Raw genomic sequence first — 24,646 nt, 5'->3', positions numbered from 1 at the left:
TCTTTTCAATGGGGGTATTTACATTCTATTACAAAACAAACACTGGTAGCATTTCACATGCGTTCCCGGAAAAGAAGTCAACAGTAACTGTACACTATCTCATTGCTCTTTAATTCGGTTTGCGTCAGAGATCTTAAAATCAAGAATCACATTTGCAGATGCTTGGGCAGTTCATGAACCGCTGAAGCTGCCCAGGGGTTGTATAAAGTTAAGAATGCAAAACAAAAATGGTTCACATCCAAATTGCAGGAGGCAAAGACCTGCTGCTCTCCCATCTTCTTCCCTCTCTGGAGGCCTGAGCCTTGCAGGGCCTTTTTTTGTCGTGCTTTGGATGCTGTTTTCTGTTTCCCAGCTCTTGTGAGGCAGCCTAGCACTCTGACTGCATCTGTTTCCCACTCTGCTAATCCCTGTCCTCACTCAGAGTCCTTGAAGTCCTTCAGAGTTGTACATAGACACCTAAACAAGGTGTTTCCAATAAATATTGTCAGGAGGGTGCTTAAAAACTTCTTGCCTTGCTGTTGAGGTGCAGATTAATTACCAGTCTAGCTACAACTCCTTAGGTCAGAAGAAAGAGGGAACACTGAATTCAAGTTAAACATGGTTGGACGACAGGTGGAACATCATTATCTGTGTTAGAATTTAAACATGATATCATGGCTTTTTCAAAGTGTTATGGAGCCTGTCCTAAAGCAAACAGAGGAGAGCTATGTGACATATCTCAGATAACAAGGGCACCTGGCTGGCTGCACTGCCTTCCTCAGCTGCTGAGCTCTTTAGCATTTACTCAGGAGGTAAAATGTTCCCAGCGTTACCCCTTGGGTGCTGGAAGCCTTCCAGCTGGGAACCACACTGAGTGTATGATGACGGGCTGTGTTGCATCAGGCAGGTCTTGCAGATGTAAATGGATTCCCCGACTGGCCTCTCTTTAAGATCTAGGCACTTCAGGGCATTTTTTTCTTGGCTTTTGGATACTCTGTTTTGAGTCTTACCAGTCATTTTCTTCTTCAAAGTAACATATGGAAATGATTTGAGATCTGCCGTTCAAAGCAAACTCGTTTTACACTGGGGACCATTTCACACAACTGTCTGCCCAGCTGACGTGCAGCAAGACCAAAGCCAGCTTCCACGCACCAGCCTTTGTGGTCCAGAGTGGCTTTTAGCCCATGGTGCAGGTCACGATGGGGTTGGAGCAGGAAGCTTAAGCGTTAGCTTTCAGACTGTATTTTGTGACCATATCAATTCCTTGCTCTGTTCCTTTATCACCTTTCATGTGGCAAAATTACAGATGTTGATAGCAGATTTATTTACACTGTAATTCATCCAGAGGCTCAGACTACCTGGCAAACATTGTGCCTTGCTGGGCACTGTGTGGCAAGTACCCTTTTCTCTCCTTGCACGCAGGTACATTGAAGTGTCAAAATGAAAGCGGTCAAGTTCGTACAGTCAACTCCAGAGTTTGGCCTGGAACCCAGAAGCCCTCAAACAGTCTATTGTCAAACAGGAATATGTTTTTTTTCTGTCTTTTGGCTCCTAATTTATGGATCTTCCTATGAATCACACTGCATAGTCTCAGTGAGACATGGTGTGTAGCAGCAATAGGCAGTTATTTTGTATGCTAGTTAAAGCTTAAACATACAAGAAGACATGCCCAAAGGATACAGTGTGAACTCTACCTCTGACATCACCATAGTCCACAGTGAGCTCACAGATTTTTAGTTTCACTGACTTTCTGATTACTGATCGATGTGGATTTTAGGGCTGTTGGGGCTGATGGCAGCTTCAGTTGGTAGAAGAACCCTTTCTGTACCCCTAATGCTTCTTCATTCCCCATTCATCCACCCCAAGACAGCGCACACACAGCAGTCTCCCCGATCAAGAGTGTTGCTGCCAGGCTGTGCCTCTTTGGACCCTGCTTGTACCTCAAGGGCGATGGATTTGCACGACTTGACATGTGAAGCTGTGTGTGGGACACAAAAGTGGCTGCTTCAGTCTGACACTTGTTAAATTTGTTTGCTTTCAGTCCCAGTGGCTTGTCTGAGCTGGTGGTACCTCATGGGCAGAACATGATGCAAAGGTGGGATGGTATCTTCAGTGCAAACCCCTGCTACTGTAACTCCTGTGTAGGATTCCACCTACCCAACAGGTGCTGTTAACCTTGCTGCCACTAAAGTATCTCTCAAGAAGCCTTTTTTGTTCTATGCACACAGCAGGGGTAGATGACTTCTGGGCTCTTATTTCTCATCTTGGCTCATATAATTTTTTTCTCCCCCTGAGCTCCCCAATCACTGCCCACTGTTATTCCTGGCAGAGTGTGATTGCTCATGGAGGTATTTTTTCTGGCCTAGTAATCTATGATTTTTACCTTTTTTTTTTCTTTCCCCATTTTCCTTTCAGATGGATCTAGCGACTCCTCAGCCACTTTAACTTCAGGCTGCTTTTCATGCCCTTTTAGCACTGCTCCTTGTGCCCTCTCCCCATGTCATCCTCACTGTTCCATGCCCAGCCTTCTTACCTGGCTACCTTGCCCTGGATCTCCTTCCCCTCAGCTAACCTGCTGTGCCAGCGTGCTCTCATTTACTTCCTCAGTGAATGCTGCAATGCTCTATGCTTGCAGGATTAATAACGAGTCAGTATCTCTGTGGGGTTTAGCAGAACAGCAAGCCTTCACTTCTTTCCTTCCCAGTGACCATTCTTAGCTTCTATTACTGTTGATCACCATGTTGATAAATAGCACCATAAAAATTAGAGTAATAAATTCAGTCTTTGTAAGAACTTCTGGGAAGCTTTGTTAAAAAGCAAACAAATTATCTTCCCACTTGGGATATTTCAGATGCTTTTTACAGACAAATTTATTGGTCTTTTATGAGACCAGGAATATGTATCCTACATGGCTTAATGCAGAATGGAGATGAGCCAAATGCTTAAGAATGATGAGGTGGCATTATCACTCAGTTGATGAAGGAATTGTGATGATCTTGAAGAGGGTTCCTGTTTTTAATCATGAAAATAGCGCTTTTGACTCCCTATGAGGCTGAGGCAGAAGCAGCTAAATACATAATTCTAAGAGTAGAGCACTGAACAAAAATGAGCGGACATACTGGTCCAGGTTCTCCAGGGCAGTTAGGTCACTAACTCCTCTTAACTTGCAGGCACCTAAGTATCTCTAGACACTTTCATCCAGAATCTGCCCAGAAATACCATACTTCAGGCAGTGTTTTTTTGGTTTAACAATGAGAGTACTCAGGCTGCTAAAATGCAGGAAGTCCTATCTGCAGCTTTCTGCAAGTCCATGCTGTGACACATGATGATTCACAGCCCCTGCCTGGGGAGTCGTCTCCTCTCATCCATGCTCAGACTCTGCCAGTATTTACCAGTCTCGAAAACTGAATGTCCCACCACTAAGGACATGTGATGGTTACCGTCACTGAAATCACTACCACGCTAACCCACAGTGCTTGCCATTGGGGTTTGAACCAAGACTACTAGATTTGCCTAAAAAAAAATATAACGGTGCTTTAGGACAGGCTCTGCTACAGGATAGGAGATGAGACTGAATTAGAAAAATGATTCTGTTGAGTTCTTGTTGAGTGTAACCAGAAACAGCCCGTACAGTTCCCCACCTTACCCCTCTTTATGGTGACTCGCTGGCTGTATCACGCCACGTCTCTTAGGCTTGCGTTGGTATATTCTGCTGGCAGAATGGGCAGCTCTCCTCTGCTCTTCAGCAGCCACAGCCTCAGGCAACAGACTGCTACATGAGAAACTCTAATGCATAAAATTGAAATGAAAGTTGTGGGAACAGTGCTGACGGTAATGCAAGTTATTTACTCTGAAATGTTTATTACTTAATTAGACAGTTAAGACCAGGGTCTGCCTGTAATTCAGACCAGACCAAAGGGAACAGGGTTTTGTTTGTTTTTAACTTCTCTTACATCTTTAACACTGTAAGAATTAACACATGCATATGTATGAACATATGCTTATGAGAAGCATGATTTAACTTTCAAAGATAAATCAGTGCTGACTCACGGTGAAGGAGTTGTACAGTTAAGAGGGACCTCAGGCTGGCATCACAAGGCTCCTTTTGAAAGCCTGTTCTGTTCCCTTCATTAGACTCCGGCCTTGCCATCTGAACTCCCTGGCTCCAGAGCTCAGGAGAGGGTTGCATCAACAGCATGCTGTACAACAGTATACTTGTTTTCTTAATAAAGAGAATGTTGCAGAACAGGTTTTACGTACTGGTCTGATCTTTGCTCCAGACAGGATCTATCCCAAAACAGCACCAGGACTTGTCCAAACAAGGACTGAGATGTGACAATAGCAGGGAGCTTGCAAAAAGGGAAGATAAAAAAGCAAAAATTCATCTCTAGGGGAAAATGCATGCAGCTTTTTTTCTAGTGTTTAGAAACTCCTAACAGTTTTCAGTTACAGAAAGAAATGTTACCATGTGAGCACGTACATTTGATAGTTACTAATACTGTACTCTGACAGCATTTCACAAATATTAATGATTCCTTACAATAGATATTGTTTGTAAAAATCCCAGCTTTTGGCTTAGTGTCAGAAAATCCCAGACCCTGGCTTCTAATTAACCTGTAACAGGCAGAAGCTATCAAACATCTAAGGAATGTGAACTCGGGCTTTCTTTGCTGCGTCATAAATGCGGATCCAAGATCTAGGCCTAAGATGTTACCCTTTATTTCTTTAATATAAGAACTAGCCAAGAAGAAATGCCATGGCAGATAGCTCCTGATGGCTTGTCACATCATTGCAAAAGCACCAGTATCTTCTGGTCTTGAAATATACATTAAACCCTGGTTCTGGGATCATTTTGGTTGTCTGTAAGACAATTCTCCCAAAGGAGTTAAGCACTGGTGAGTATTGGTTGAAGCGCTCTCACAGCAGTTGTAACATGGAGTTGTAAAACGGCGTTATGTTCTTGGTTATATGCAATGAAGGGGTCATTCCTTCCTTTCCCAAGCCCCCTGTCCCTCCCTGCCAACGCAGCTGGGATCTGCGGTGACTCCTCACGGGCCTGAGGCCTCACCTCAGCCATAGCGGCAGAGGAGGCGATTCCGCACGGGGATTTTACATCGATGGCAATGAGATCCGCCACACCTGAACACCGTTCATTTCCCCATTAACAGCCCCTGGTCCCTTCACCCGGCAGCTCCAAGGCCGAGGCTGCCAAGCACCCGCCGCTGCACCAGTACTGAACGAGGCCCCCGAGGGCAGGCCGCGGCACCGCAACCCCCAGCGCCACTCAGCGGGATCCCGGTAACACCCGCCCGCCCGGGGTCGGGCCCGCACAGGTATTAGGCAGCGCGGCTTCTACCGGGCGGCCCCAACCGCCGGATCCCCCCGCCCAGCAAGGAGGCCTGCCTCGGCCCCGGTCCGCCCGCCGTGGGGCCCGCTCCCCTCAGCGCCCCGGCCACTCTCTCCCCGCCAGCGCCGCGCGCCTTAAAGGCGCCCAGGCGGCCCCGCTCCCAACTCTGCCCGCGGCCCGCTGGAGCAGCGGCGCCCTGCGCTGCCCCTTTAAGGTTACCGTGGCGACGGGTCTAGGTGAGAGCGAGGCGCATTGACGTCACGGCGGGCGGTGATTGGCTGGATCAGTCGGTTTCCGGTGGGAGCTGCTGCCGCCGCTGCTGCTGTCGCGGAGGCCGCGGCCGGGCCGGGACTGGCGGGGGGGCGGTGAGGGCCCGGCGGAGCCGCCCGCAGCAGGTGAGCGGCGCGGCCCGGCCCGACCCGGCAGCCCCTGATGCGGGCGGTGGCGGGGCGAGGAGGCGAGGCCGGGCTCGAGGGGCGCGGCGCGGGGCGGGAGGCCTGCGGCCTTTGGGGGCGGGGGCTGGCCCCGCTGAGGGGAGCGGCCCGGTGCGGGCAGCTCCCGAGGCTACAGTGGGGGCAGCGTCCCCGTTCCTGCCGTGGCTGGAGGCCCCGGGTCTGTGAGGGAGAGAGGCCGCGCTGCGTTGGGCCCCCGCCGGCTTGTCGGGCCGCGGTGGGGCTGGGCGGGCGTCGCCTCCAGGCGGCCAGTGCTCCAGCAGTCCCCCGGCCCGGCGTGGGGCTGGGGGCTTCGGGAGTGCCCCTACCCCGGCAACGCCGTGGCGTTAATTTCGCCCTGGTGCTGCCGTAGAGCTGCCCGCTGGGCCGTGGCGGCGCCCCCGGGGAGCGGGAGCACCCCCGGCCCTGCGGTGAGGGGCGGGCTGGGCTGGGCCTGGCAGGGCTGCCCCAGGGAGGGCAGGCCGGGCCCGGGCCGTTCGAGCCATCTAAGTGCAGCCGGGCGTTAGGAGGCTCTGGGAAACCTCGGGTTTGTAATATGCAGAAAAAATACCTTGTAGAAATGCTGCAGTTTTCAGTATTTCTTTGGTATTTTCAGCCCTGGCCTTGCTGTTCTCATGACCAACCGTGATCCATGTCTATCAGCAGCGCAATTCTTTTTCTGTAGTTTGTAATTTGCAGTCTGTCAGGGAGCCACCAAGTTTCTCTGTGGCTGTTAATTAAGACTGACCTTCACTGTGTGAGCTGTCAAAACAAAAGAAGTAACTGGAGAACTTTAAGGCACTCTTTGAATCCATGTGAAGTCCATAATTGGTGTTTGTGCAACACAATACATCTGTCTGTGCATACTTATGCAGGGATGAACTGTGACAAGAATGAAACCTGTTGAAGTGTTAGCAATTTCGTATTAACTCTAGTCCTCCTGTAATCTCTGGTGGCATAATTCAAGGGGCACAGTGTTATATTGCCTATGTTTCTCAATCTGCTGCCTCAGTAGGATAAAACGCGTAATATGACTGCATCATTTGGCTTTTCAGTTGTCACTTCTCAATGTCATTTTGACTGAATCCATTTTTTTCTTTTCAAAAGCTGATCCTGGGATCAACATATCTTCGTATTTATAAGCTGTTGCCACAGTCCCTGTAGCAGGTAACTTTATTTATATTTCCTCAGAAATGCACTGAGAAATTCTTTTCTATTTCTAAAGTTGTCTCAGTGTTAATTGCTTTATGAAAAAAGTTACGTGAAATGTTTTTATATATAAATGTAAAAATAGATTTTAAACTGGTTCTATAACTTGGAGGGGATGACACCTGCTTAAGAATATTTTTCAAATTGTTACAGCTGACACTATAATTTTAAAGTCTGTTGAAAAGTTGGCATCGTAATAGATGTGTTTAAAGATGTACTCTTGATTATTTATAGTTGAAGAAATATTTTTGGGACTGCAGTGTATCCACAGAGATAGTTACGAAATATGGACCAGTTTAAAATGGAGGGTAGCTTTTTAGAAGTAATGCCCCTAATTCCATAACTTCTGTTAGTGGATTCTGCCTTGGCATTTGGCAGACTGGCTTTGGTTTCAACCTTAATGTGTTTCACTTCCTAGTACTTTTCATACTGGCCTCTCAGATTCCCAGCTTCCACCCATGTGTCTCCTGCTCGTCATCTCCGTGACCCTGTACAGCTCTGTGAAGTGAGCCTCCAGTCCTATGGAATACTAGGCTTAATCAGCAGAAAGTTTAGGTGGAAGCTTCCCTGACTCTGAGTGCTTGTAGAGCTTGAGTTATTGAAGATTTTCCAGCTCGATCAAATGCTTTTCCTTTTGTGCCTGTGGCTAAAGAGCACCTAGATTTTTTATTTCTCTCCAGGTGCTAAGTAAGTTCATAGCTTTTTCTTTCACGGTTTATTTTAGTTACTAGTTTTACCAATAAAGGTAGTTTTATGCTGTGGTATCAGTAAGATTGTAATGCAGTGTAACTTTCTTTCAGGCAGCATAGCATGTCTGACTGTATCGGGCTGCAGCATCTTTGTTTCTGCTAGTTATTTAACCTTCTCTTTCTTTTATCTTCAGCAATGGCAGCTTCTAGCAGCAGCAGCAGCGAGGAGGAGCGTAGTCTTCGGGAATGTGAACTTTATGTCCAAAAACATAACATCCAGCAACTTCTGAAGGATTGCATTGTACAGTTGTGCACAGTGAGACCTGAAAGACCCATGGGATTCCTCAGAGAGTACTTTGAGAGACTGGAGAAGGTAAAAATACATAGCGGGGGGGAAGGAGGGTGGAACAACCTAAATTTGCATCATCTTCTTGTGATTTAGAGATGGAGCTTTGGATTTGTCTGGTGTTCATATTGGCCATTTGAAATTGGAGCTGATGCTTTTGGAAAACAAATCATATTTTCCAGTAGTTTATGCCAGTTGAGCACGGTGTAAAAGCACCTCTGTCATAGCAAAGCACACAGGGCAGAACGTAAGCTGACAAGGAGACTTACCCAGCTGGGATGCAGATGTAATCCCAGTCTAATGCTTGCTCATGAAAGCTAGTAGGTGGCACACACGATTGTGTCTGTAGTTAGATAACTGTGGTGTTTGACCTTGGTTAGACACAGACATTAGGTGTCTGATTTCTTATATTGAGACAAATGGTTTACGATAATGTGGGTACAGCACAGAAACTCCTTCTGTTAGTTTCTGTTAGGTTAGTGGTAGTTGGGCAGGCCTAGCTGAGGACAAATGGAAGTATTTGCATTCCAGATCTCTAGGAGAGCAAGCCTGTTTCTGCCTTCTCTTGGGAGTTCGGTGTTGGTGTTTTGCTTTGTTGTTCCTCTTGTCCTCAAGGTCTCTTTGGTGTTCTTGTTGTTGTTGGAAGCATTCTGGAATCTTGGGAATGGAAAGCATTTTGTCATCTTGGTGCTCATGCTTGAAACGGTGATTTTGCATTCTTTTGAACTGTTCATTTTATATATTGATGCTTAAGCAGATAGGAACGGAAGCTGCTATGAAAATGGAAGGTTTTAAAGGCTAATGCAGGGAAAGGTTAGATACAATGACTATTCAGAATACACAATTAGTAAATAATGTAGCTGTGACCTCATACACAGTCAGTTGCAGGTGCTCCTTTCAGTAGTTGTTGTATATGGGAGTTATGTCTTTTTAATTTTTTTTTATTCTAGCTAGTTACTAATTGCTAATGTAAAGCAGAAAGAAATGAACACTACAGGTTATCAATATGCATAGTGCAAATTGTCTTTTAATGGAAGTGTTCAAGGTAGATACTAGAAAATGACCACATGGTGCAAACTAACCTGTAACTCCATGTATTTGAAGAACATTTTGCTTATTAAATGAACAAGAACTCCAAGAACTCTGCAATATGCCTGACTTGCTTTTTTTTTTTGGTGTAGATGCATCTTGAGTACATTCTCTTTCAGAGAGAATACCAGCAGCAAACCAGGTAGTAAGCAGGTTCTTAAAAATTCATTGTGCCTCCTTCCCCACCTTGGATTCTCAAGTTTCTAAGTACTGATAGATTGGTAATTGGTAAAACATTGCCACAAGTGTTGATATGCAAAACTTTACAAAGTAAACTGCATTAGCGCACTTAGAATAAATTGTAAACCAATCCATACATAGGGATATAAAATAGGAATATTTCGATGCTTTTGTAGTGAACTTACAGTCAACATGCATTATTTAAAAGTAAAGGGAACTGTTGGCTTTTAGCAAGACAAGTCTAGCTCTGAACTTAATCACATGTATTCTGGAGTTGAATAACTTGATTTTATTCTGGTGCAAGTAGGCTGTCTTAAGTATTTGGTCAGCCTACAAGGAAGCTGAAAATAAAACTGGTTAAGTAATGTTTCTTCCCCCTTAAATTACTCTTATTAGAGTTTTGGTCAGGGTCTCTTATGAGTTGTGTTGGTATGGGTTATACGTGCCCACCAGCACGGCGATAGCTACAGGTGAAACTGTAGTATTTTTCTTCTTGCCTTCTTGAATTTAAAAATTGCTACAGCTTTCTCTTAAGTCAAGTCTCACTGTTCAGTCTAATGGATTGGTCTTAGTTTAGCCAGGTAATGTGGTACCTTAATAGCTATCAAGTAACAGCAGTGAACATCCTGTACTATGTTAGCCAACTCCTCTGACATCTGTGTCTGGAAAGCACAAATGTGAAGCACTATTATTAACCAGCTCTAACGTGGTAGTTAGCTCTGGGAGAGGAAAAATAGGTGAAACAAAATCTGCTTCACCTTCCAGAAGTAATGTCTGTTACATCTTCAATAAAGCAGGGTAACTTTTCAATATACTTTTATAAATGTATTCATCTGTTAGACTGGCTGAAATTGAGGTTGAGATACAGTATTTTTTTTAAGATTGAATTTTGAAGGAACACCATTTAAAACTGAAGCAAGGTTGCTATTTTCTCTGTGGTTATCCTGACAGTCATCTCTCCCACAGCACGCAAACACAGAGCTGATTCACTGTCATGTTATTAAAATACATTGAAGACATTTTAACATGCTTTTGAATTTATGTTCAGAAACATTAAAATTACTGCCTCTGAGATTGCTGTAGCTACTGTAGGAATTCAGATATCCTCTTCTGGGTTATGAAAGCTGTTTCATGCATCTAATTACTACACATTGATTGTATAAATGTTTTTATTTTATCTGTTTGTGGTGTACTAAAGCCTCTATTCTTTTTGCTGTGCAAACGTGTCTGGTAACAGCAATGCATACTAAAAGCTAATGGCTATGCTTGGCTGTGTAGGTAGTCTGAGCTATGGAAACGTAATGTAGAGATCGTTATTACAGTCTGCCAGATGGATATTGGTCGTGGCTGTCCACTGAAATAAGTGCATGTTTGAAATATTGTGTGTAATGCAGTTATGTGCATCTTAGGCTTTACAGAAAGCTGGAATTACAAAGCGCAATTGACACCCAGTCACTGTACTTATTCCCTGCCACCTGCCCTGCCTCTGTACATACATACCTGAATATTTTCCCGTTTTCCTAAGTGTTTCTTTTGCAAAACATGGAAGTTAAGGATGATAAACTGTGCAGTTGTGACTTTATTTTATTGCGGGGCTTTTAACACTTTTTTTTTTTAGCTTCTGAGTGTTTGGGATTTAAGTGTGTGGAGAGCTGATATAAATTAAATACTAATTAGCCAGAAGTTGAGACTGTTTCTGGTGTGATGATAATTACCAGGTGTCATGCTGTACAGTGTAAAACATAATTCTGAAATTGCGAAGGTCATCCTCAGTAGCTGGTAGACTTCAATATGAGTATGTGAAGTCTTATCACTTTAAATTATTACAAGTAAGAAACGTTAAGTTAACTTAACAATTTTTTACTTGTCAGGAGAAATGAGATTTTACAGTTAATGGTCACTGACACTGAAAACTTCAAACTGCTTCATCAACAGAAAGACCAGGCTCAACACTCGGATGTAATAAACAGGCTAACTTTATTACTAAACCTTCTTAAAATCCTGGTAATGGTTATACTGATCCATACAGAGTAAAATGAATGCCTTTGTTCATTCTCTGTTAATTTGAGGAGCCTCTAAACCTGAACAAATATATTTTCTCAGTCATAAGTAATGGCTAAATTCTAAGGTAACAGAGTAACAACTGCCACTCTTCCTTCAGGTCCTAGTGCAATTTTTCTCTGATCTGGTGGGGGAGTAATGTGGTTTAATATCAGGAATTGTAAAAGGTGTATTTTAAAAAGATGAACACATGAAAAGCTACTGCTGTGAAAACAATGAGATTTTAGCATGTCACTGCGTGGCACAGTGTTGTCTTGCAAGGTGTAATGGGATACATGGAGATTTGTCTCATTCAGGGATAATCTTCCTCTTGCTGTGTGTGTATGTAGGCTATTTAGAATAGCTGGTATATTTTAAATTAATGTGTTATCTTGCCCACCTGTAACTTGTTTATATGTCCATACCCTATCTTAACATACTTCTTTTTAATATAGTAATATTAAATCTCAAATCAGGCAGAAGTTTCCAGTTGTTTTTTTTTTTCTGTTAGTGCAGTTTTATTGTTCCTTGAGTGGACCATTACCCTGATGAGTCTTTTGCTGAACAGTGTTTTGATACACAGCTCCCTTGGTAAATGCTGCTGAAGCGCTTCTAGCTGTGAAAGTTACAGGATCTCAATATTTTATGTGATACTGGGGAAAAAATACAGCAGCTGGTGTTCACTTACTTAAAAAGTGTCAAGGCTTTTTTATGGGTGAAATACTTTGTATGTGAACAAACAATATGTTTCTGTGGTTGGTGGTGCTGCCCACTTAGTAGAGAGGCAGTTTAAACCGAACACTTACTACTGGTCAAACTATTTTTAACTTCATCTCAGTTGAGACTTGTTTCTCTAAAATCAGAGGATGGAAACAAGGTTTTAAATATGTTTTGCTCCCATCATTTTGAAATGTAGCACTATTTTTATCAATGGGCAAAAAGCAGGAAGTGGAATGTAATTTGATGGATCAGTGCTTGCTCTTTGGCTATCTGAGAGGTGTAAAATGTAAACTCGCTGTAATGGTTATCTGATGTCCCTTTCCTCAAAGTGGTGGTGTTATACATAGCCTCTGTGCACCTCCGGAGCGGAGCATGGCAGCCAAGCAACAAGCTGCCCAGCTGAGCAGGGGACAGTTTGATCAAGGACACTGGGTCAAACCCAGCTTTTAAAAGTGCCGGGAGCTGTCAGAGAACAGATGACTCCTTGTGCTTTTAAGGCATGTCCCAAACCCCTGTTTCCTTAATGCTGGGAAAGTAATTTGAGCTGTTATGATGCAAATGCTTTGGCTCCAAGGTTGGCTTTTTTGTTTTGTTTTTAGTCTGATTTTAGTTGATTAAGGTGAATCTTCTAGTACATAGAAGAATCAAATTTTGTGTGTCAAGTTAGACTTCACTTTATTGTGAGTATGCTAGTCTTCTACAAAATCACTACAACACAGTGCAGCAGGTAGCTGAGGGAAATAAGGAAAATGTGTGACGTCATGCAAAGATCCGGGGTTTGCAGAAAAAACCCTACCGTTTGGCCTCTAGCATCCTCCCTCCAGCTCTTTTGTAAGCAGCGTTCATATTTCTTTCTCCTAAAATAACTGTTGGTTATTGAGTATCAAGTTGGTCCATGACTTGACCTTGTTTCAAAAGCTTCTCATGTAACATGGATTTCTGAGGAATTGCTCTTCTGTCTTTCAAATCAAAAAAGGCTTAACACCTCCCAGCTGAGGGAAAGAACTGCTGGGTTTACAGTTGGGAAGACTGTACAAAAAAACTTTACAATTTGCAGAACGTCCTCATTGCCTGTGGATTACAGTAGTGGAAAGTAGAATCGACTTGTTTATACTACTTAATTTATGAAACTATTAGCGTAACTTATTAAAAATAAACACCATTGTGATATGAATGTTGTGAATGGCCTATCTGCCATCTATTTTGAAAGGCCTTTGATCTTGGTTGCTGTAGTCTCCTGTTGGCCTTAATGTGGGAGCAGTAGTATGCAGGAAGCTCCCTTGCATTGGCAGGCCGAATTGGAATGTGATATATAACGACTTTTTTCTTCACTGGATTATGTGATGCAGACATGTCTCCCTTCCTGTTTAGGAGGAAACAAAACAGTTGTTGAATCAACAGAAGTCTGGTTCTCGCTCAGACTCGCGGGAGGATGAAATCTCTCCCCCTCCTCCTATGAACCCTGTGGTTAAGGGTCGAAGAAGGCGCGGGGCCATCAGTGCAGAAGTCTATACAGAAGAGGATGCTGCATCTTATGTTAGAAAGGTGCTTTGACTTCTAAATGTTGCTAAAAATTGCATCTACAATCCAAGAGTTTGTCTAAGACCACCTTTTAGCCAGTGTATTGGGTAACACTAAGCTCCTGTAGCCTGTTAAGTCTTGTGATAACTAAAAAGCAGACCTCTGTGTACAGCTGTTTAATTGGAGGTTAGAATAAACTGTCATGCAATTAAACCATTTATGCATAACTTGGATCTGTTCCTTTTGAAGTAATATATATATTTAGATGCACATATTTATATATTATATATATAAACAAAGTGTTTCCAGTTATTTGACAGCTGCAACAACATTACGTTTAGCCTAATGGCAGAGCAGACTTGCTGCTATTCATAGCAAAATGGAAGTTGAACAGATACATGTACTCTTGCAAGAAACCCTGAAAAACTTAGCATTGAAGGATGCTTTTACAGTTGCATGAAGTAATACAGGATTTTATTTACCTTCTGCAAAAACTGGCTGTAAACACTGACTATATTTGGTTTTAGATCTGTAGTCCTTGAAAGAAACTGCAAAAACTCAGCCAGTGTTTTGTAGCAATTTAAATAATCTGTTTACCCTGGGGAGTGCAGATTTTTTTTAAATTAATCAGTTACTTTTTCTGTTTATATCCTAGGTTATTCCAAAAGATTATAAGACTATGGCTGCTTTGGCAAAAGCTATTGAGAAGAATGTGCTGTTTGCCCATCTTGATGATAATGAAAGAAGGTAGGAGCAAATCTTTGTAGTCTTCCTTGAAGGGCAGGCTTCAGAAGAGCTAAATGTGTCATAACGTACAAAGCTGCACAGCCACTTTATAATAGTGTAACCATACAGAGGCTATAGGAAGAGTATTGAGAGGTTGGAGGTACAGATGTATGAATGCATGCGTGCCTGGCAGTTCTCCAGCACTTGTCTAATGTTGGTATCCTTTTCTTCAGTGACATCTTTGATGCAATGTTCCCTGTCACTTACATCGCAGGAGAGACTGTCATACAGCAAGGCAAGTGACAGTTGTTTACATTGGTGAATAAGTGCGCTAGTGCTGCTGTTAGGTTTTGGGTGGTTAGTTGTTTGTTTGGTTGGTTTTTAATAAAAACACTGTCTGCATACAGTAACCCTTTCTTGTTATGTTACCTGAAGCACAGCTCATACTAAAGGGAGGAGTGGAGCAGTTTCAGGAAGATGTGGTTTCATTACATATGTTATCTATTGTAAAGATTGTCATTTGATGGCTCTGTAGAACACGTTTTATCAGTTTATGGATCTGGTATGCCTTTCCAGTAATACTGGCAATGCTGCTGATCTCCCACATACCAGTAGGTGTCCTCTTTCACAGGACTAAGATGAGTGCAAAATTGGCAAAATGTGAAATTTCATCCTGCAAGCTGTGCAAAAATTGGTTGCTGTCAACCTTATTAGATTCTAAACATCAAAGTTGTCAGAGGTGCCATTTCTGTGAAATGTGAATGTTTGCATAGCTTTACTTTTTTTTTTTAATGTGTATTCAATATTTTCTTGTCGTCTTTAGGTGATGAAGGTGATAACTTCTATGTTGTTGATCAAGGAGAAATGGATGTAAGCATTATTGGTCGTTTATTAATGATATTTTTGTTCCTAGTAGAAGAAGTAGGCTTCTTCTACAGGTCCTTCCTTTAGCAACTGTTCTCATAATAAATTCTTACTTGTAAAAGCTTATTTTGTTCCCTTAACAGCTCAATCTGGCTGTTCATACTGAGTTGTGTGGCTTTCAAAATGAACGATTTGGCCACCAACACAATATTAATGCATTACAAGAGCAGGGTGGAGTCTAGTTGTGGTGTGGGACAGGCGTTAAGAATGAACAGGCTTTTTATTTTCCAGTCCAACTCATCTGTAACTTTCTCTGACAGAGACTTTGTTGATATTTTATTTCTTATCACAGGATCTCAGGAGTCTGTGTGTAGTCTCTGTGCATGTGATGTAGAAGAGAGTCCCTTTGTTGATGAAAGTAAAAAATTGTGGCTGGGACTGGGGTTGGCTGTGGAATGTTGATGAGCCTGGAATGGTCAACTCTGGCTGTACAGATGTGAGAATTTCCCTTTATTAGAAAGGAAATGTTTTCTAATAGCATTTTAGAATGCTATTCTAGGCATTCTATAAAGGGCAGCAGGAGCTTCATGTTGTCTTTGACCAGCTCGCGAGACACCGTGGGCCTTGGCTTACCACAGTGCGCTGCCTTTCAGGTTTATGTGAACAGCGAGTGGGCAACCAGCGTTGGTGAGGGTGGAAGCTTTGGAGAACTTGCCCTTATCTATGGAACTCCCCGTGCTGCAACTGTCAAAGCGAAGACGAATGTGAAGTTGTGGGGCATTGATAGAGATAGCTATAGAAGGATCCTGATGGCAAGTATTTTTCCAGCTGGTGTGTGGCTTATGTCATTGACTCAAGTAGCTGTGTGCATAGTCTGGAATCGGGCTTTTGGTTTTACTATTCACTCAACTTATACTGGTCATCTGACCTTTTATCTGTGCTGGTCCTTTCCTGGAGTTGGTTATTCGAAATCCTGCCGTCTCTTTTGTAATCAGAAAACTGATCACTCAGCATATGTCTGTCAGGCGTGGGGCAAGGAGGAGTCTTGCATTAGTGAACAAAACAATACCAATGCAGTATTAAACGACTAAAAAATGTAATAGCTGCTGGTTAACAAGCCAGATGTTTTGATTCTATTCTGTATTTAGCTTGCTATTTGTAAGTGGTGTGTGTGCGCAGCAGTTGTAACTAAGTTGAGCAGGTGTTGTGAGTTTTGGTAAGGTTATACAGTTAGAATGCATTTAAGAGTGTTTATTGCAGCCTTAATGTTTAAGTACTTTATGAAGGTTGCTCAGCTCTGAAATATTACTGAAATAAATTTGAAAACAATCTTGTGAGTTTGGGGTCTGTGAGACAGGATGCAGTATGTCTGGTTGAAATTTTTTATCTTGAGTTTTAATTGAAGCCTCATGTAAAATATGAAGTAGAAAGAAAACTTACTTCGTGTGCTTGGGGTGGAGTGACTTTTTTTTTTTTCTTTTGTAGGGCAGTACTCTGAGAAAGAGAAAGATGTACGAGGAATTCCTTAGTAAAGTATCTATATTGGGTAAGTGAGAAGACTTCTGTTGCGAAGTGGAATAAATTGCCATATTGTCATAAGGCTGTTACCCAGCATTATTATGATAACAGGCTATTGTGGAAATCTGTTAAAACTGACTGCAAAGTGTGTGCAGCTTTTCTGCATCATTCCAAAATAATTCTAATTCAAGTCTTGATACCTGATGCACAGGTGTAGCCAGAAATAGGTTGACCTCTGTGTAAAGAGAGATCAAAAAGTATAATTTGTGTCTTGAAAAGATACTCCGTTAATGAACTTCTAAATCTGTAGAATCTCTGGACAAGTGGGAGCGTCTCACTGTAGCTGATGCATTGGAACCAGTACAGTTTGAGGATGGGCAGAAGATTGTGGTCCAGGGAGAGCCAGGAGATGAATTCTTCATTATCTTGGAGGTAAGTAAAGTAAAAAATAAAAGCCTAGAACTTTTTCTTCTTAACATGGTTTATTCTGTCCCTAAATAGGCACTTGGAAAAAATCAATATGTAAGAATATACTTGTGGAGAATTCCTAAAGAAATATAATCTTGCCGGACATGCAGAAGCTTATATTTGGTTTGCTATTTTTACAAATGGTACTTCCTGGAAGAAAGTAACAAGTTTTTGGCTGAAACAGTTTATCTTTTTCAGAAGAGACCTGTTCTAGATAGTAACGTCTTGCTAGTGGTAATCATTGTTTCTTGTCTGGTTTGTTTTTTTTTTTTTTTTTTTTTTTGAGTGCATTTGGTCTTTCTCCCACCCCCTAGTTATACTGTAATATTCTCACTGTTATGAGGAAAAGCAGGAAGAGGTCAGTGCTGCGGATGTGCAGATACCCCAGACATTTTCTGCTTAGAGAGGAGGGAGGACCAGCTGTTTTTATAGGGCAGTCTGCTGAGCTATGCAAGGACTGTGCAGCAGTTTTTAGACTGAGACATCATAACAGTTATTTGTGCAAAGCAGCTGAATCTGTGTGGAATTCAATGTTGCAAGTGATGCTGGAAATTCCAATTGTTTAATTGCTGTGATTTATTAAAGGGCACAGCTGCAGTGTTACAGCGTCGATCAGAAAATGAGGAATTCGTTGAAGTGGGCAGACTGGCACCTTCTGATTATTTTGGTGAGTTACGTACTGATGGTGACATACACCACTGTCACCATTTTACCTGTGCTGTGTAGGTGACTGTTGTGAATGATAGTGATGAGGTGGATTTGCTTAATTACTGTTTTGGCTAACTCTTGTGGCTTCATTCAATGTCAGGTGAGTATCAGAGTCGCTTGGCATGCAGGTGTGCATGTGTATCACAGAAATGTGATTGTTCTAGAATACTTTAATTTAGAAGGGGCCTGGTGGTGGTTTGGTCTAACTTCCCTACCCTGAGTAGAGCTAACTTTGAAATTGCGTCATATTGCTCAGGGCTGTGTCCAGCTGAGTCTCTTGGTCTCCAGGGATGGGGATCCCGCAACCTCTCTGGGCAATTTCTTTCACTGTTTAACTCATGTTGTGAAGAATTTTCTTCGTGCCTGACAAGAATTTCCTGTTCTGCAACTTGTTGCTTTCTCTCTGCCTTTCACAGTGCAGAGAGCAGCCTAGTTTTGCCTTTATAATAACTCATTACGCAGCGAAGACAGCCTTAAGATTCCCTCCTTAGCTGCCTTTTCTCCAGGTCAGACTAATGCAGTTCTTTCAGCATCTCTGTACACCCAGTGTGCAGTCCCCTGACCATCTGGGTGGCACTGCTGGACTTGCTGTGCTTTGTCAGCATCTGGTACCGGGGACCCCAAAGCTGTGTGGTGCTCTGGACGTTGTCTCCCAAGTGCAGATCAGGGTCTTTTCTCCTGTTGAAGGTGTTCTAACTCAGCTAAAAGTTACATACCATGTAAATTGCTTTGGGTTGAAAAAACCTTACATATGTTGGCAAAGAAAAAGGCTGAGATCCTGTGATAAGTACTTGCTTGTGAAGACTTTGGAATAATCTTCACATGGAACTAGTCTCTTGTCTAGTGCATGTTGATTTATTTTGGATCACAGATAAGGACTGGATATGTATGCTTACAGAGCATTCTTGGAGTATAATGTAACAGTATGTAACAAGATACTCCTTGTGGCCTTATTTGGGTTCAGAAGAAAAGTGGCTTGCAGCTCAACCTGTTCAGAACCTGTTGTTTAAGGTGTAATAATACTTCCCTCACTAAGAAAAAGAAAGAAAACCCAGCTGCAAACCAGAACCTCTAACTCTTTTCTCATGTTTAAGGTAGGTCCTCTCTCCTTACTTCTTATTACTCCTTCTAAGCAGTCCTCTTGCTGAAGGGTTCTGGTTGTTCAGTTTTTCAGCTTTGTAGATGATGTAATCAACAAATACTCTGTTGCAAAGGTCTGAAGTGGGATGTACTCAAGAGTGTGTTAGTAGTACTGGATCTGACCAAAGGTCAGCTTAGGTCAGTATTTAGTACTGGATTTTTGTTTGGTGAATGTCATTTCAGTCTTTTCTAACATTTCCCTTCATGTGTACTCTGGAGTTTTCCACTCTCAAACTAAAAGTTATCTCTACCGTTGTGTTCAGGTGCTGCAGACCTGTCCTCCAGGGGTTGAACTCTCCCTTAGAACCTACTTATTCTTTTGCAAGCCTGTGTTTTGTAGGTTAGTGAGTTCAGGAGTTTTAATTGGGCACAGAGGAAAAGTTTTTCTCATTGCTTTTGAACATCCCTTCTGATAATGCAGGCAAATCTATTCTCTGAGGAGCACCAAGTTCTTTCCTCAGTCCCAAACATGGGTGTAACCAGCCCAACTGCTTAAAAACAAACAAATCCAAAAGTTGGTGGTTGATGCTGTGATTTTTCGTGCTTGTTCCTAGGGATGTTAGGCGTAGCTGTTATCACCAGTGGAAGCAGGGGCTTGTTGAAAGCTATTTCCAAATATGTTGTTTAGCAGTTGTGACAGGTATTTGAAACAAAGCTTTTGGCATGTTTGTGCATAACTTACGAAACGGGAATCCGATGGGACTTCAAGATACTAATCTTCCACAGTCCCATAGCAAAGTCAAACTCTTGATTCTGGCTAGCTATGGGGCAAAAGCTCCTGTCTCGTGCATTAACGTTTTTACTTCAATACCGTCGTTGTCTTGTCCTGAATTTCCTAGAAATATCAGAATTGAACAGTAGCTTACCTTACATATTAAAAATAACTATTTGTTGACTAGAAAAATTACATGTTTAATTGAAACATGACCATTTCTCATGGAACCAATAGTCGAAATTCTTTAGGCCTTTTTCAGAGAGACTTGAATGTGGACAGGCTTTTTAATTAGGAAAATCAAGTAGTTTTGTTTTTTTTTTTTTTAAACTGCCTTCACAGTTGCTTCTAGTGTAACTACGTAGATACTTGTTCTGATCAGTGTTAAAACCTGAATTACCTTTGGTTCCTGTAGCAGTTTGAAATAGAGCAGGGTGATTTCTTTGGCTTTCTTGCACGTTGATTTTTAACACTGTTCATGCTTTCCTGTTGCCCTAGGTGAAATAGCTCTGTTGATGAACCGTCCCCGTGCTGCCACAGTTGTTGCTCGTGGCCTGTTGAAATGTGTAAAGCTCGATCGACCCCGATTTGAACGTGTCCTGGGTCCGTGCTCGGATATTCTCAAGCGAAACATCCAGCAGTACAACAGTTTTGTATCGCTGTCTGTCTGAAACCTTCCTCCCTATCCACACCATGCTTCACGAATGCAGACTGCTTTATTACCCTTGTGCAGAGCCACATTGCCACTGGCATTTGCAGCTTCCTGTCTGTTTAAAAAAAAAAATTGCTTATCATGGCACTATTTTTAATTTTAGAGCATATTAGTTCTGTGCTCTCTGTCCCTTTTAATTTAATAGAAAAAGTTCTATGGAGGTGTTTGCTCTTACGGCTTCTCTCTGTGCAACAATGTCCAACTCGGGCAAATGCAGCCTTGCGTCAGCGAGGGAGAGATCTCCTGGCGCCATGCCAGTTGCCATAGAGTAAGGAGGTGATGGGGGAGTGGGTGGAAATGCTTTTAAAGGTGTTACTCAAATTGTTGGACAGATTTTAAGGCTGTGGTCATAATCTGCTGTATTTCTCTTGAAATGAGAACTGCCCTTGTAATGGCGCTTCTTGAGGCTTGGGGTTTTCTTTTTTTTCTTTTCTTTTTTTAAAATTTTTCTGGGTACTGTAATCCTGGGTTCAATCGTGAGGCATCAGCTGCTAAGAAAGCCACAGTTGGAATTTAACAGTATAATTGTTCCTGTTGTCTGCTGGTTTAAGATTGCTTAGTTACGTTTTTGTCAAGTGTAAATCAAAGCTTTTAAGGTTTATAGTTCTGGTGAACTACTGCAGATGTTACTTAATTTGCTGACTTGCCGCAACTGATTTTTTTTCTTGTTCTTTCTTCAGCGATAGATATACCATTTAAAACTCTTCCTGTTCAAAGTGGCAAGAACCAAATGTTACATTAAATGCCTAACTTTGGTGTAAGAATGGTGCAGCTGTCCAGCTGTTAGTAATGTTCAAGTACTTAGATTGGTGTAGAAATTGGAAGCAAACATTTTACTTTCCCTGTGACTCTTGCTTGCTTTGTATTACTCAGCTGACTTTTTAAAGAAATGATCATCAGTTCAGGTGACCCTTTGTTACCAGGGAAAATAAATGTTGAGTATTTATGGCCAGCATCAGTTGCAGGTGGCAAGATTCCTGGTCTATACAGATGCCATTATTCTTGGTAGAGAATGAGGCAGAAAAAGTGAATGTTTTAACTTTCTTGCAACACTCAGTTATTTTAAGTTTTAAATCAGTTAATCCATAATTTTTAAAATGGTTAATTATAAATCTAGTTTGAATACAAAAGGTGCATTCTCTTTCCTTGCCAACGGAATTTACATGACACGTATTTCATACTCATTCTTTTTTCCAAGTTCAGTATGTTGCGGAGTCTTAAATGTATTTCAGTATTTACCAGCTTTGTGTTACATTATTCTGTGCGCACCAGTACTTCCCAGAAGTTTTTTCTGAATTCCACGGTTCAATAATGGTAGGCAATTTTTAAGGTTTCCTTTAAACTGTAATTTATATAAAAGTAGTGTAGGTTTGTATTTGGGAGTGACAGCAAGCAGTTTTGCATTTGTTGTGCAACTACTTCTAACGATGGAGCCCTCGTTTTATTTCCCTTCTGAATCGATAGGGATTCAAATTCAACAGACTTTCTCCCAGGCCCGTAGATAATGAGGAAGAGCCTGCTGATTGATGCAAAATAATAGTGAGGGTATCAAGCCTTTACAAAAGGTTTCAGGGTATTTCTGAACCTGAACTCCCAATAATGGGATTTAAATGCTTGCAGTTTGAGTTCTTTTTTCAGAAGATGTTGAGTAGAGGATTTCTGCCAGAGTCCTTAAGGAGTAAACAAATGCTACCTTTTCTGGTTTCTTGGTCTTTTTTTTTTTTTTTTTTTTTTTGTAAAACTATTTTCTTCAGTTGACTATCCAGGTTTTTTCTTCATATGTATTCTTTGTGTTACTTTAAAGCACCAAAAACTGTGTAAACTAGTTAGAGCTCCACAAAAAAAATGCACATTTTTTTTATATAAGGCTTTCTAATCCAGTTTCACTACCGCATCTTTTTAGCTTGCTGTTTACTCCCTTTTGTAGTTTTACCTACAAGATTTTAAGATAAATCAGCTAAGTCTGAGTTAAATATTAATCACAGTTATAGCTTTACCTTTGTGTGCAATTTAAATATGTTTGAAACCACAATTGGCATAGTTTTGCCTTAGCTAACATTCAGGGCTTTAGAAGTAATTTTTTGCTAGTCCGCCTTTAGCGAATTTATGAAGTCTATTGCCCTAGAAAGCTATAGTCAACCAGAGGACCATTTTTGTATTGTTACCTGACTATATAAGTCTGATTTACTGTATGTGCTAATATATTATATTCCTTTTGTTATAGATTGTCCTAATGGCAGGTAAAGCAATAAAATGATTTAAATTCTTAAATGCAATCAGTCTCTTTTTTTTCCCCTCCCATCCTTATATTGTGTTTTCCTTTGGCCTCAGGGCATACATTATTAATGAGGTGGTAGAAACTAAGAAGCTTAATGGATTAGCTTTGTGTTAACTCCGGAGGCTTGTGTTCAGGTCCTAGCGTACAGTGCAACTGCACCTTCCCCTCGAGCCTGCTGGAGAGCGTGGTCTCCGTGAGCCAGCCTGTGCCTGTGCCCCAGGAACTCCAGGCGAGTTCTGGCATCGTACACATGACTGCTTTTGCAGTAAAGGTACCTGCGTCTTTTCCGAGTCTCTCTTAGCAACTTGCGCTGCTTTGATCTCCTGCTAAGGTTGTCAATTCCCAGCCTGATCACTGTTACCGGGGCTCATAAGCTTCTGTAAGGTGTCTGTTCCCATCTATGCATACCCTTAATGAAAGTTTTGAACGTATCATGAATGAGTTCTGGTGGACAGACAGTGAGAAATAGAAAAGAGGGATTTTCATACTCGATGAAGTAAGAAAAAAAAGTTGAAGAGTGATGACCTGAAGCAGCTCAGACTGGACATTTTACATACAGCTATGAGAAAGCTAATACCCAACTTTGAAGATATGTTAAAAAATTACCATGTGAAAGAGAATAAAAATAAGAGGCAACCTTGCAACCCCAGTTAGTGTACTAGCTATTTAAGTATCTGTGGGTTTCTTTCCTTCATCCTGCCCTCCCTTTCCCCCATCCCCTTGGGAAAAAAAAAAAAGGCTGAGAGCAAGTTCTTATTATTGAAAGTGAAAATGTAAACCTTCCAACCTTATAACTTTTTACCATTTATCTTCTGTTGCCATGTTCTTCCTGTTCAAGCAGCCAGCCAGCAGTCACCATTCCATGAGACTGATCAAATTAATTTTGGACTTGTCATGTGTGGTAAGCCCGTAAAACATCGCCGGCAGAGGGAGATACAACTTTGGGAATACAGCGTCTTGTACTGGAACAACTGCTGTGCTGCGCATGCCAAGAGTGAGTCAAATCTTTTTATTTTCATGTATTCTCTGTCCCCAAGAGTCCAAAGGCCTGTAAGCCCCCCCGGTGCTGAGAATTGTTTGATTAAGACTGTCTAAACCCCTGTTTTTGTGAAAGCTGGAAATGGAAGGACATGGCTAAATCACAAGTCATGAGCGACTAAAGGGCTGTGGTGTGGGGTTTGGGGTTGGCTGGGTTTGTGTGGGGTTTTTTGCTAAGCTTCATGGCTTCAGAATGTTGGAGGAATCTCTTCGCTAAATAGAAACACTCCAAACTTCCTCAAATATACAGTGAATACAATAGGCACCTGTGGGGACATAAAGAAATTACAGTCTCGCCTGTCATTTTACAGTGTGGAGACAGGTATATTGTAGAATTATAGTGGAGCTGAATGAAGTGCCAGTGCAGTCCCCTGTGAAAAATGATAGCTGCGGCCAAACGAGCTTTGTTCCTTCCTTGCATGATCCAGGCACTTATTAACAGCATCACTGAGTTCCCTTTAGGTTGGGCAAAAGTCCAGCCCGTGAGAAAATGAGCCAGCGCTAGGTGCAGCAGCTTGCTGAGAACCTGTTAACTGCTGCCTGACAAGATCTGTACTATGGTTTTGGGATTCTCTTCTGAAAGGCCTGCAATGCTGTGGGTGGAATTTGTTTAACTTCAAGGTTAGTTTAGAATGAGCTAGCGCATTGGTTGTGGCGTGTTTGGTTTGGGGTTTTTTTTTCCCCTTAAAGATGACAAATTATCAACAAAGTTCTCAACTACTTTCCCTAGGTTGCCAGAAAGCTCAGTGCAATTGTTCTTAAACAGTTAAAGGAAAAAACTTGTTACTGAAGTCCTCTTTAATAGCTATTTTTAAGCCTTGTTACTGGGAGGCATGGGGAAAACTGCCCATTGGAAGATATGCAGTAACTCCCTCCCCGTGCTTTTTTGTTCTCCAGTTTCTATTGCATCTCCTCAAAATGCAGGGGTGTG

The 24,646-nt window shown here is 42.0% G+C and overlaps 2 protein-coding genes across 2 annotated transcripts in view; one reads left to right on the top strand and one right to left on the bottom strand.

The window, feature by feature from the left end:
• Positions 1–4,328, bottom strand: part of WIPI1 (WD repeat domain, phosphoinositide interacting 1) — a 31,593-nt gene extending 27,265 nt beyond the window's left edge. The window contains exons 1-2 of the mRNA XM_037404877.1: positions 4,240–4,328; positions 3,626–3,765 (exon numbers count right to left, since the gene is read on the bottom strand). The gene's annotated coding sequence lies outside the window, so the exon portion shown is untranslated. The remainder of the gene's footprint in view (positions 1–3,625; positions 3,766–4,239) is intronic.
• Positions 4,329–5,600: 1,272 nt separating this feature from the next.
• PRKAR1A (protein kinase cAMP-dependent type I regulatory subunit alpha) lies at positions 5,601–22,675 on the top strand. Its single transcript, XM_037404921.1, has 12 exons — positions 5,601–5,721; positions 6,865–6,924; positions 7,850–8,028; positions 13,402–13,575; positions 14,207–14,298; positions 14,511–14,572; positions 15,101–15,147; positions 15,795–15,953; positions 16,627–16,687; positions 16,970–17,091; positions 17,713–17,794; positions 20,186–22,675. The coding sequence occupies exons 3-12, from the start codon at positions 7,852–7,854 to the stop codon at positions 20,356–20,358; spliced, it is 1,149 nt and encodes a 382-aa protein (XP_037260818.1). The 5' UTR covers positions 5,601–5,721; positions 6,865–6,924; positions 7,850–7,851; the 3' UTR covers positions 20,359–22,675.
• Positions 22,676–24,646: the final 1,971 nt, after the last annotated feature.

Source organism: Falco rusticolus, chromosome 1 (assembly GCF_015220075.1).
Source record: "Falco rusticolus isolate bFalRus1 chromosome 1, bFalRus1.pri, whole genome shotgun sequence".
NCBI lineage: Eukaryota > Metazoa > Chordata > Aves > Falconiformes > Falconidae > Falco > Falco rusticolus.
Note: the sequence above shows the minus strand (reverse complement) of the source record. Positions and strands in the feature narration are given on the sequence as shown.

Coding starts and splice junctions, on each gene's coding strand:
- PRKAR1A (XM_037404921.1), top strand. CDS start 7,852: ATGGCAGCTTCTAGCAGCAGCAGCAGCGAGGAGGAGCGTAGTCTTCGG. Junction 13,576..14,206: donor CTGCATCTTATGTTAGAAAG/GTGCTTTGACTT, acceptor TTTATATCCTAG/GTTATTCCAAAAGATTATAA. Junction 17,795..20,185: donor GGCACCTTCTGATTATTTTG/GTGAGTTACGTA, acceptor CTGTTGCCCTAG/GTGAAATAGCTCTGTTGATG.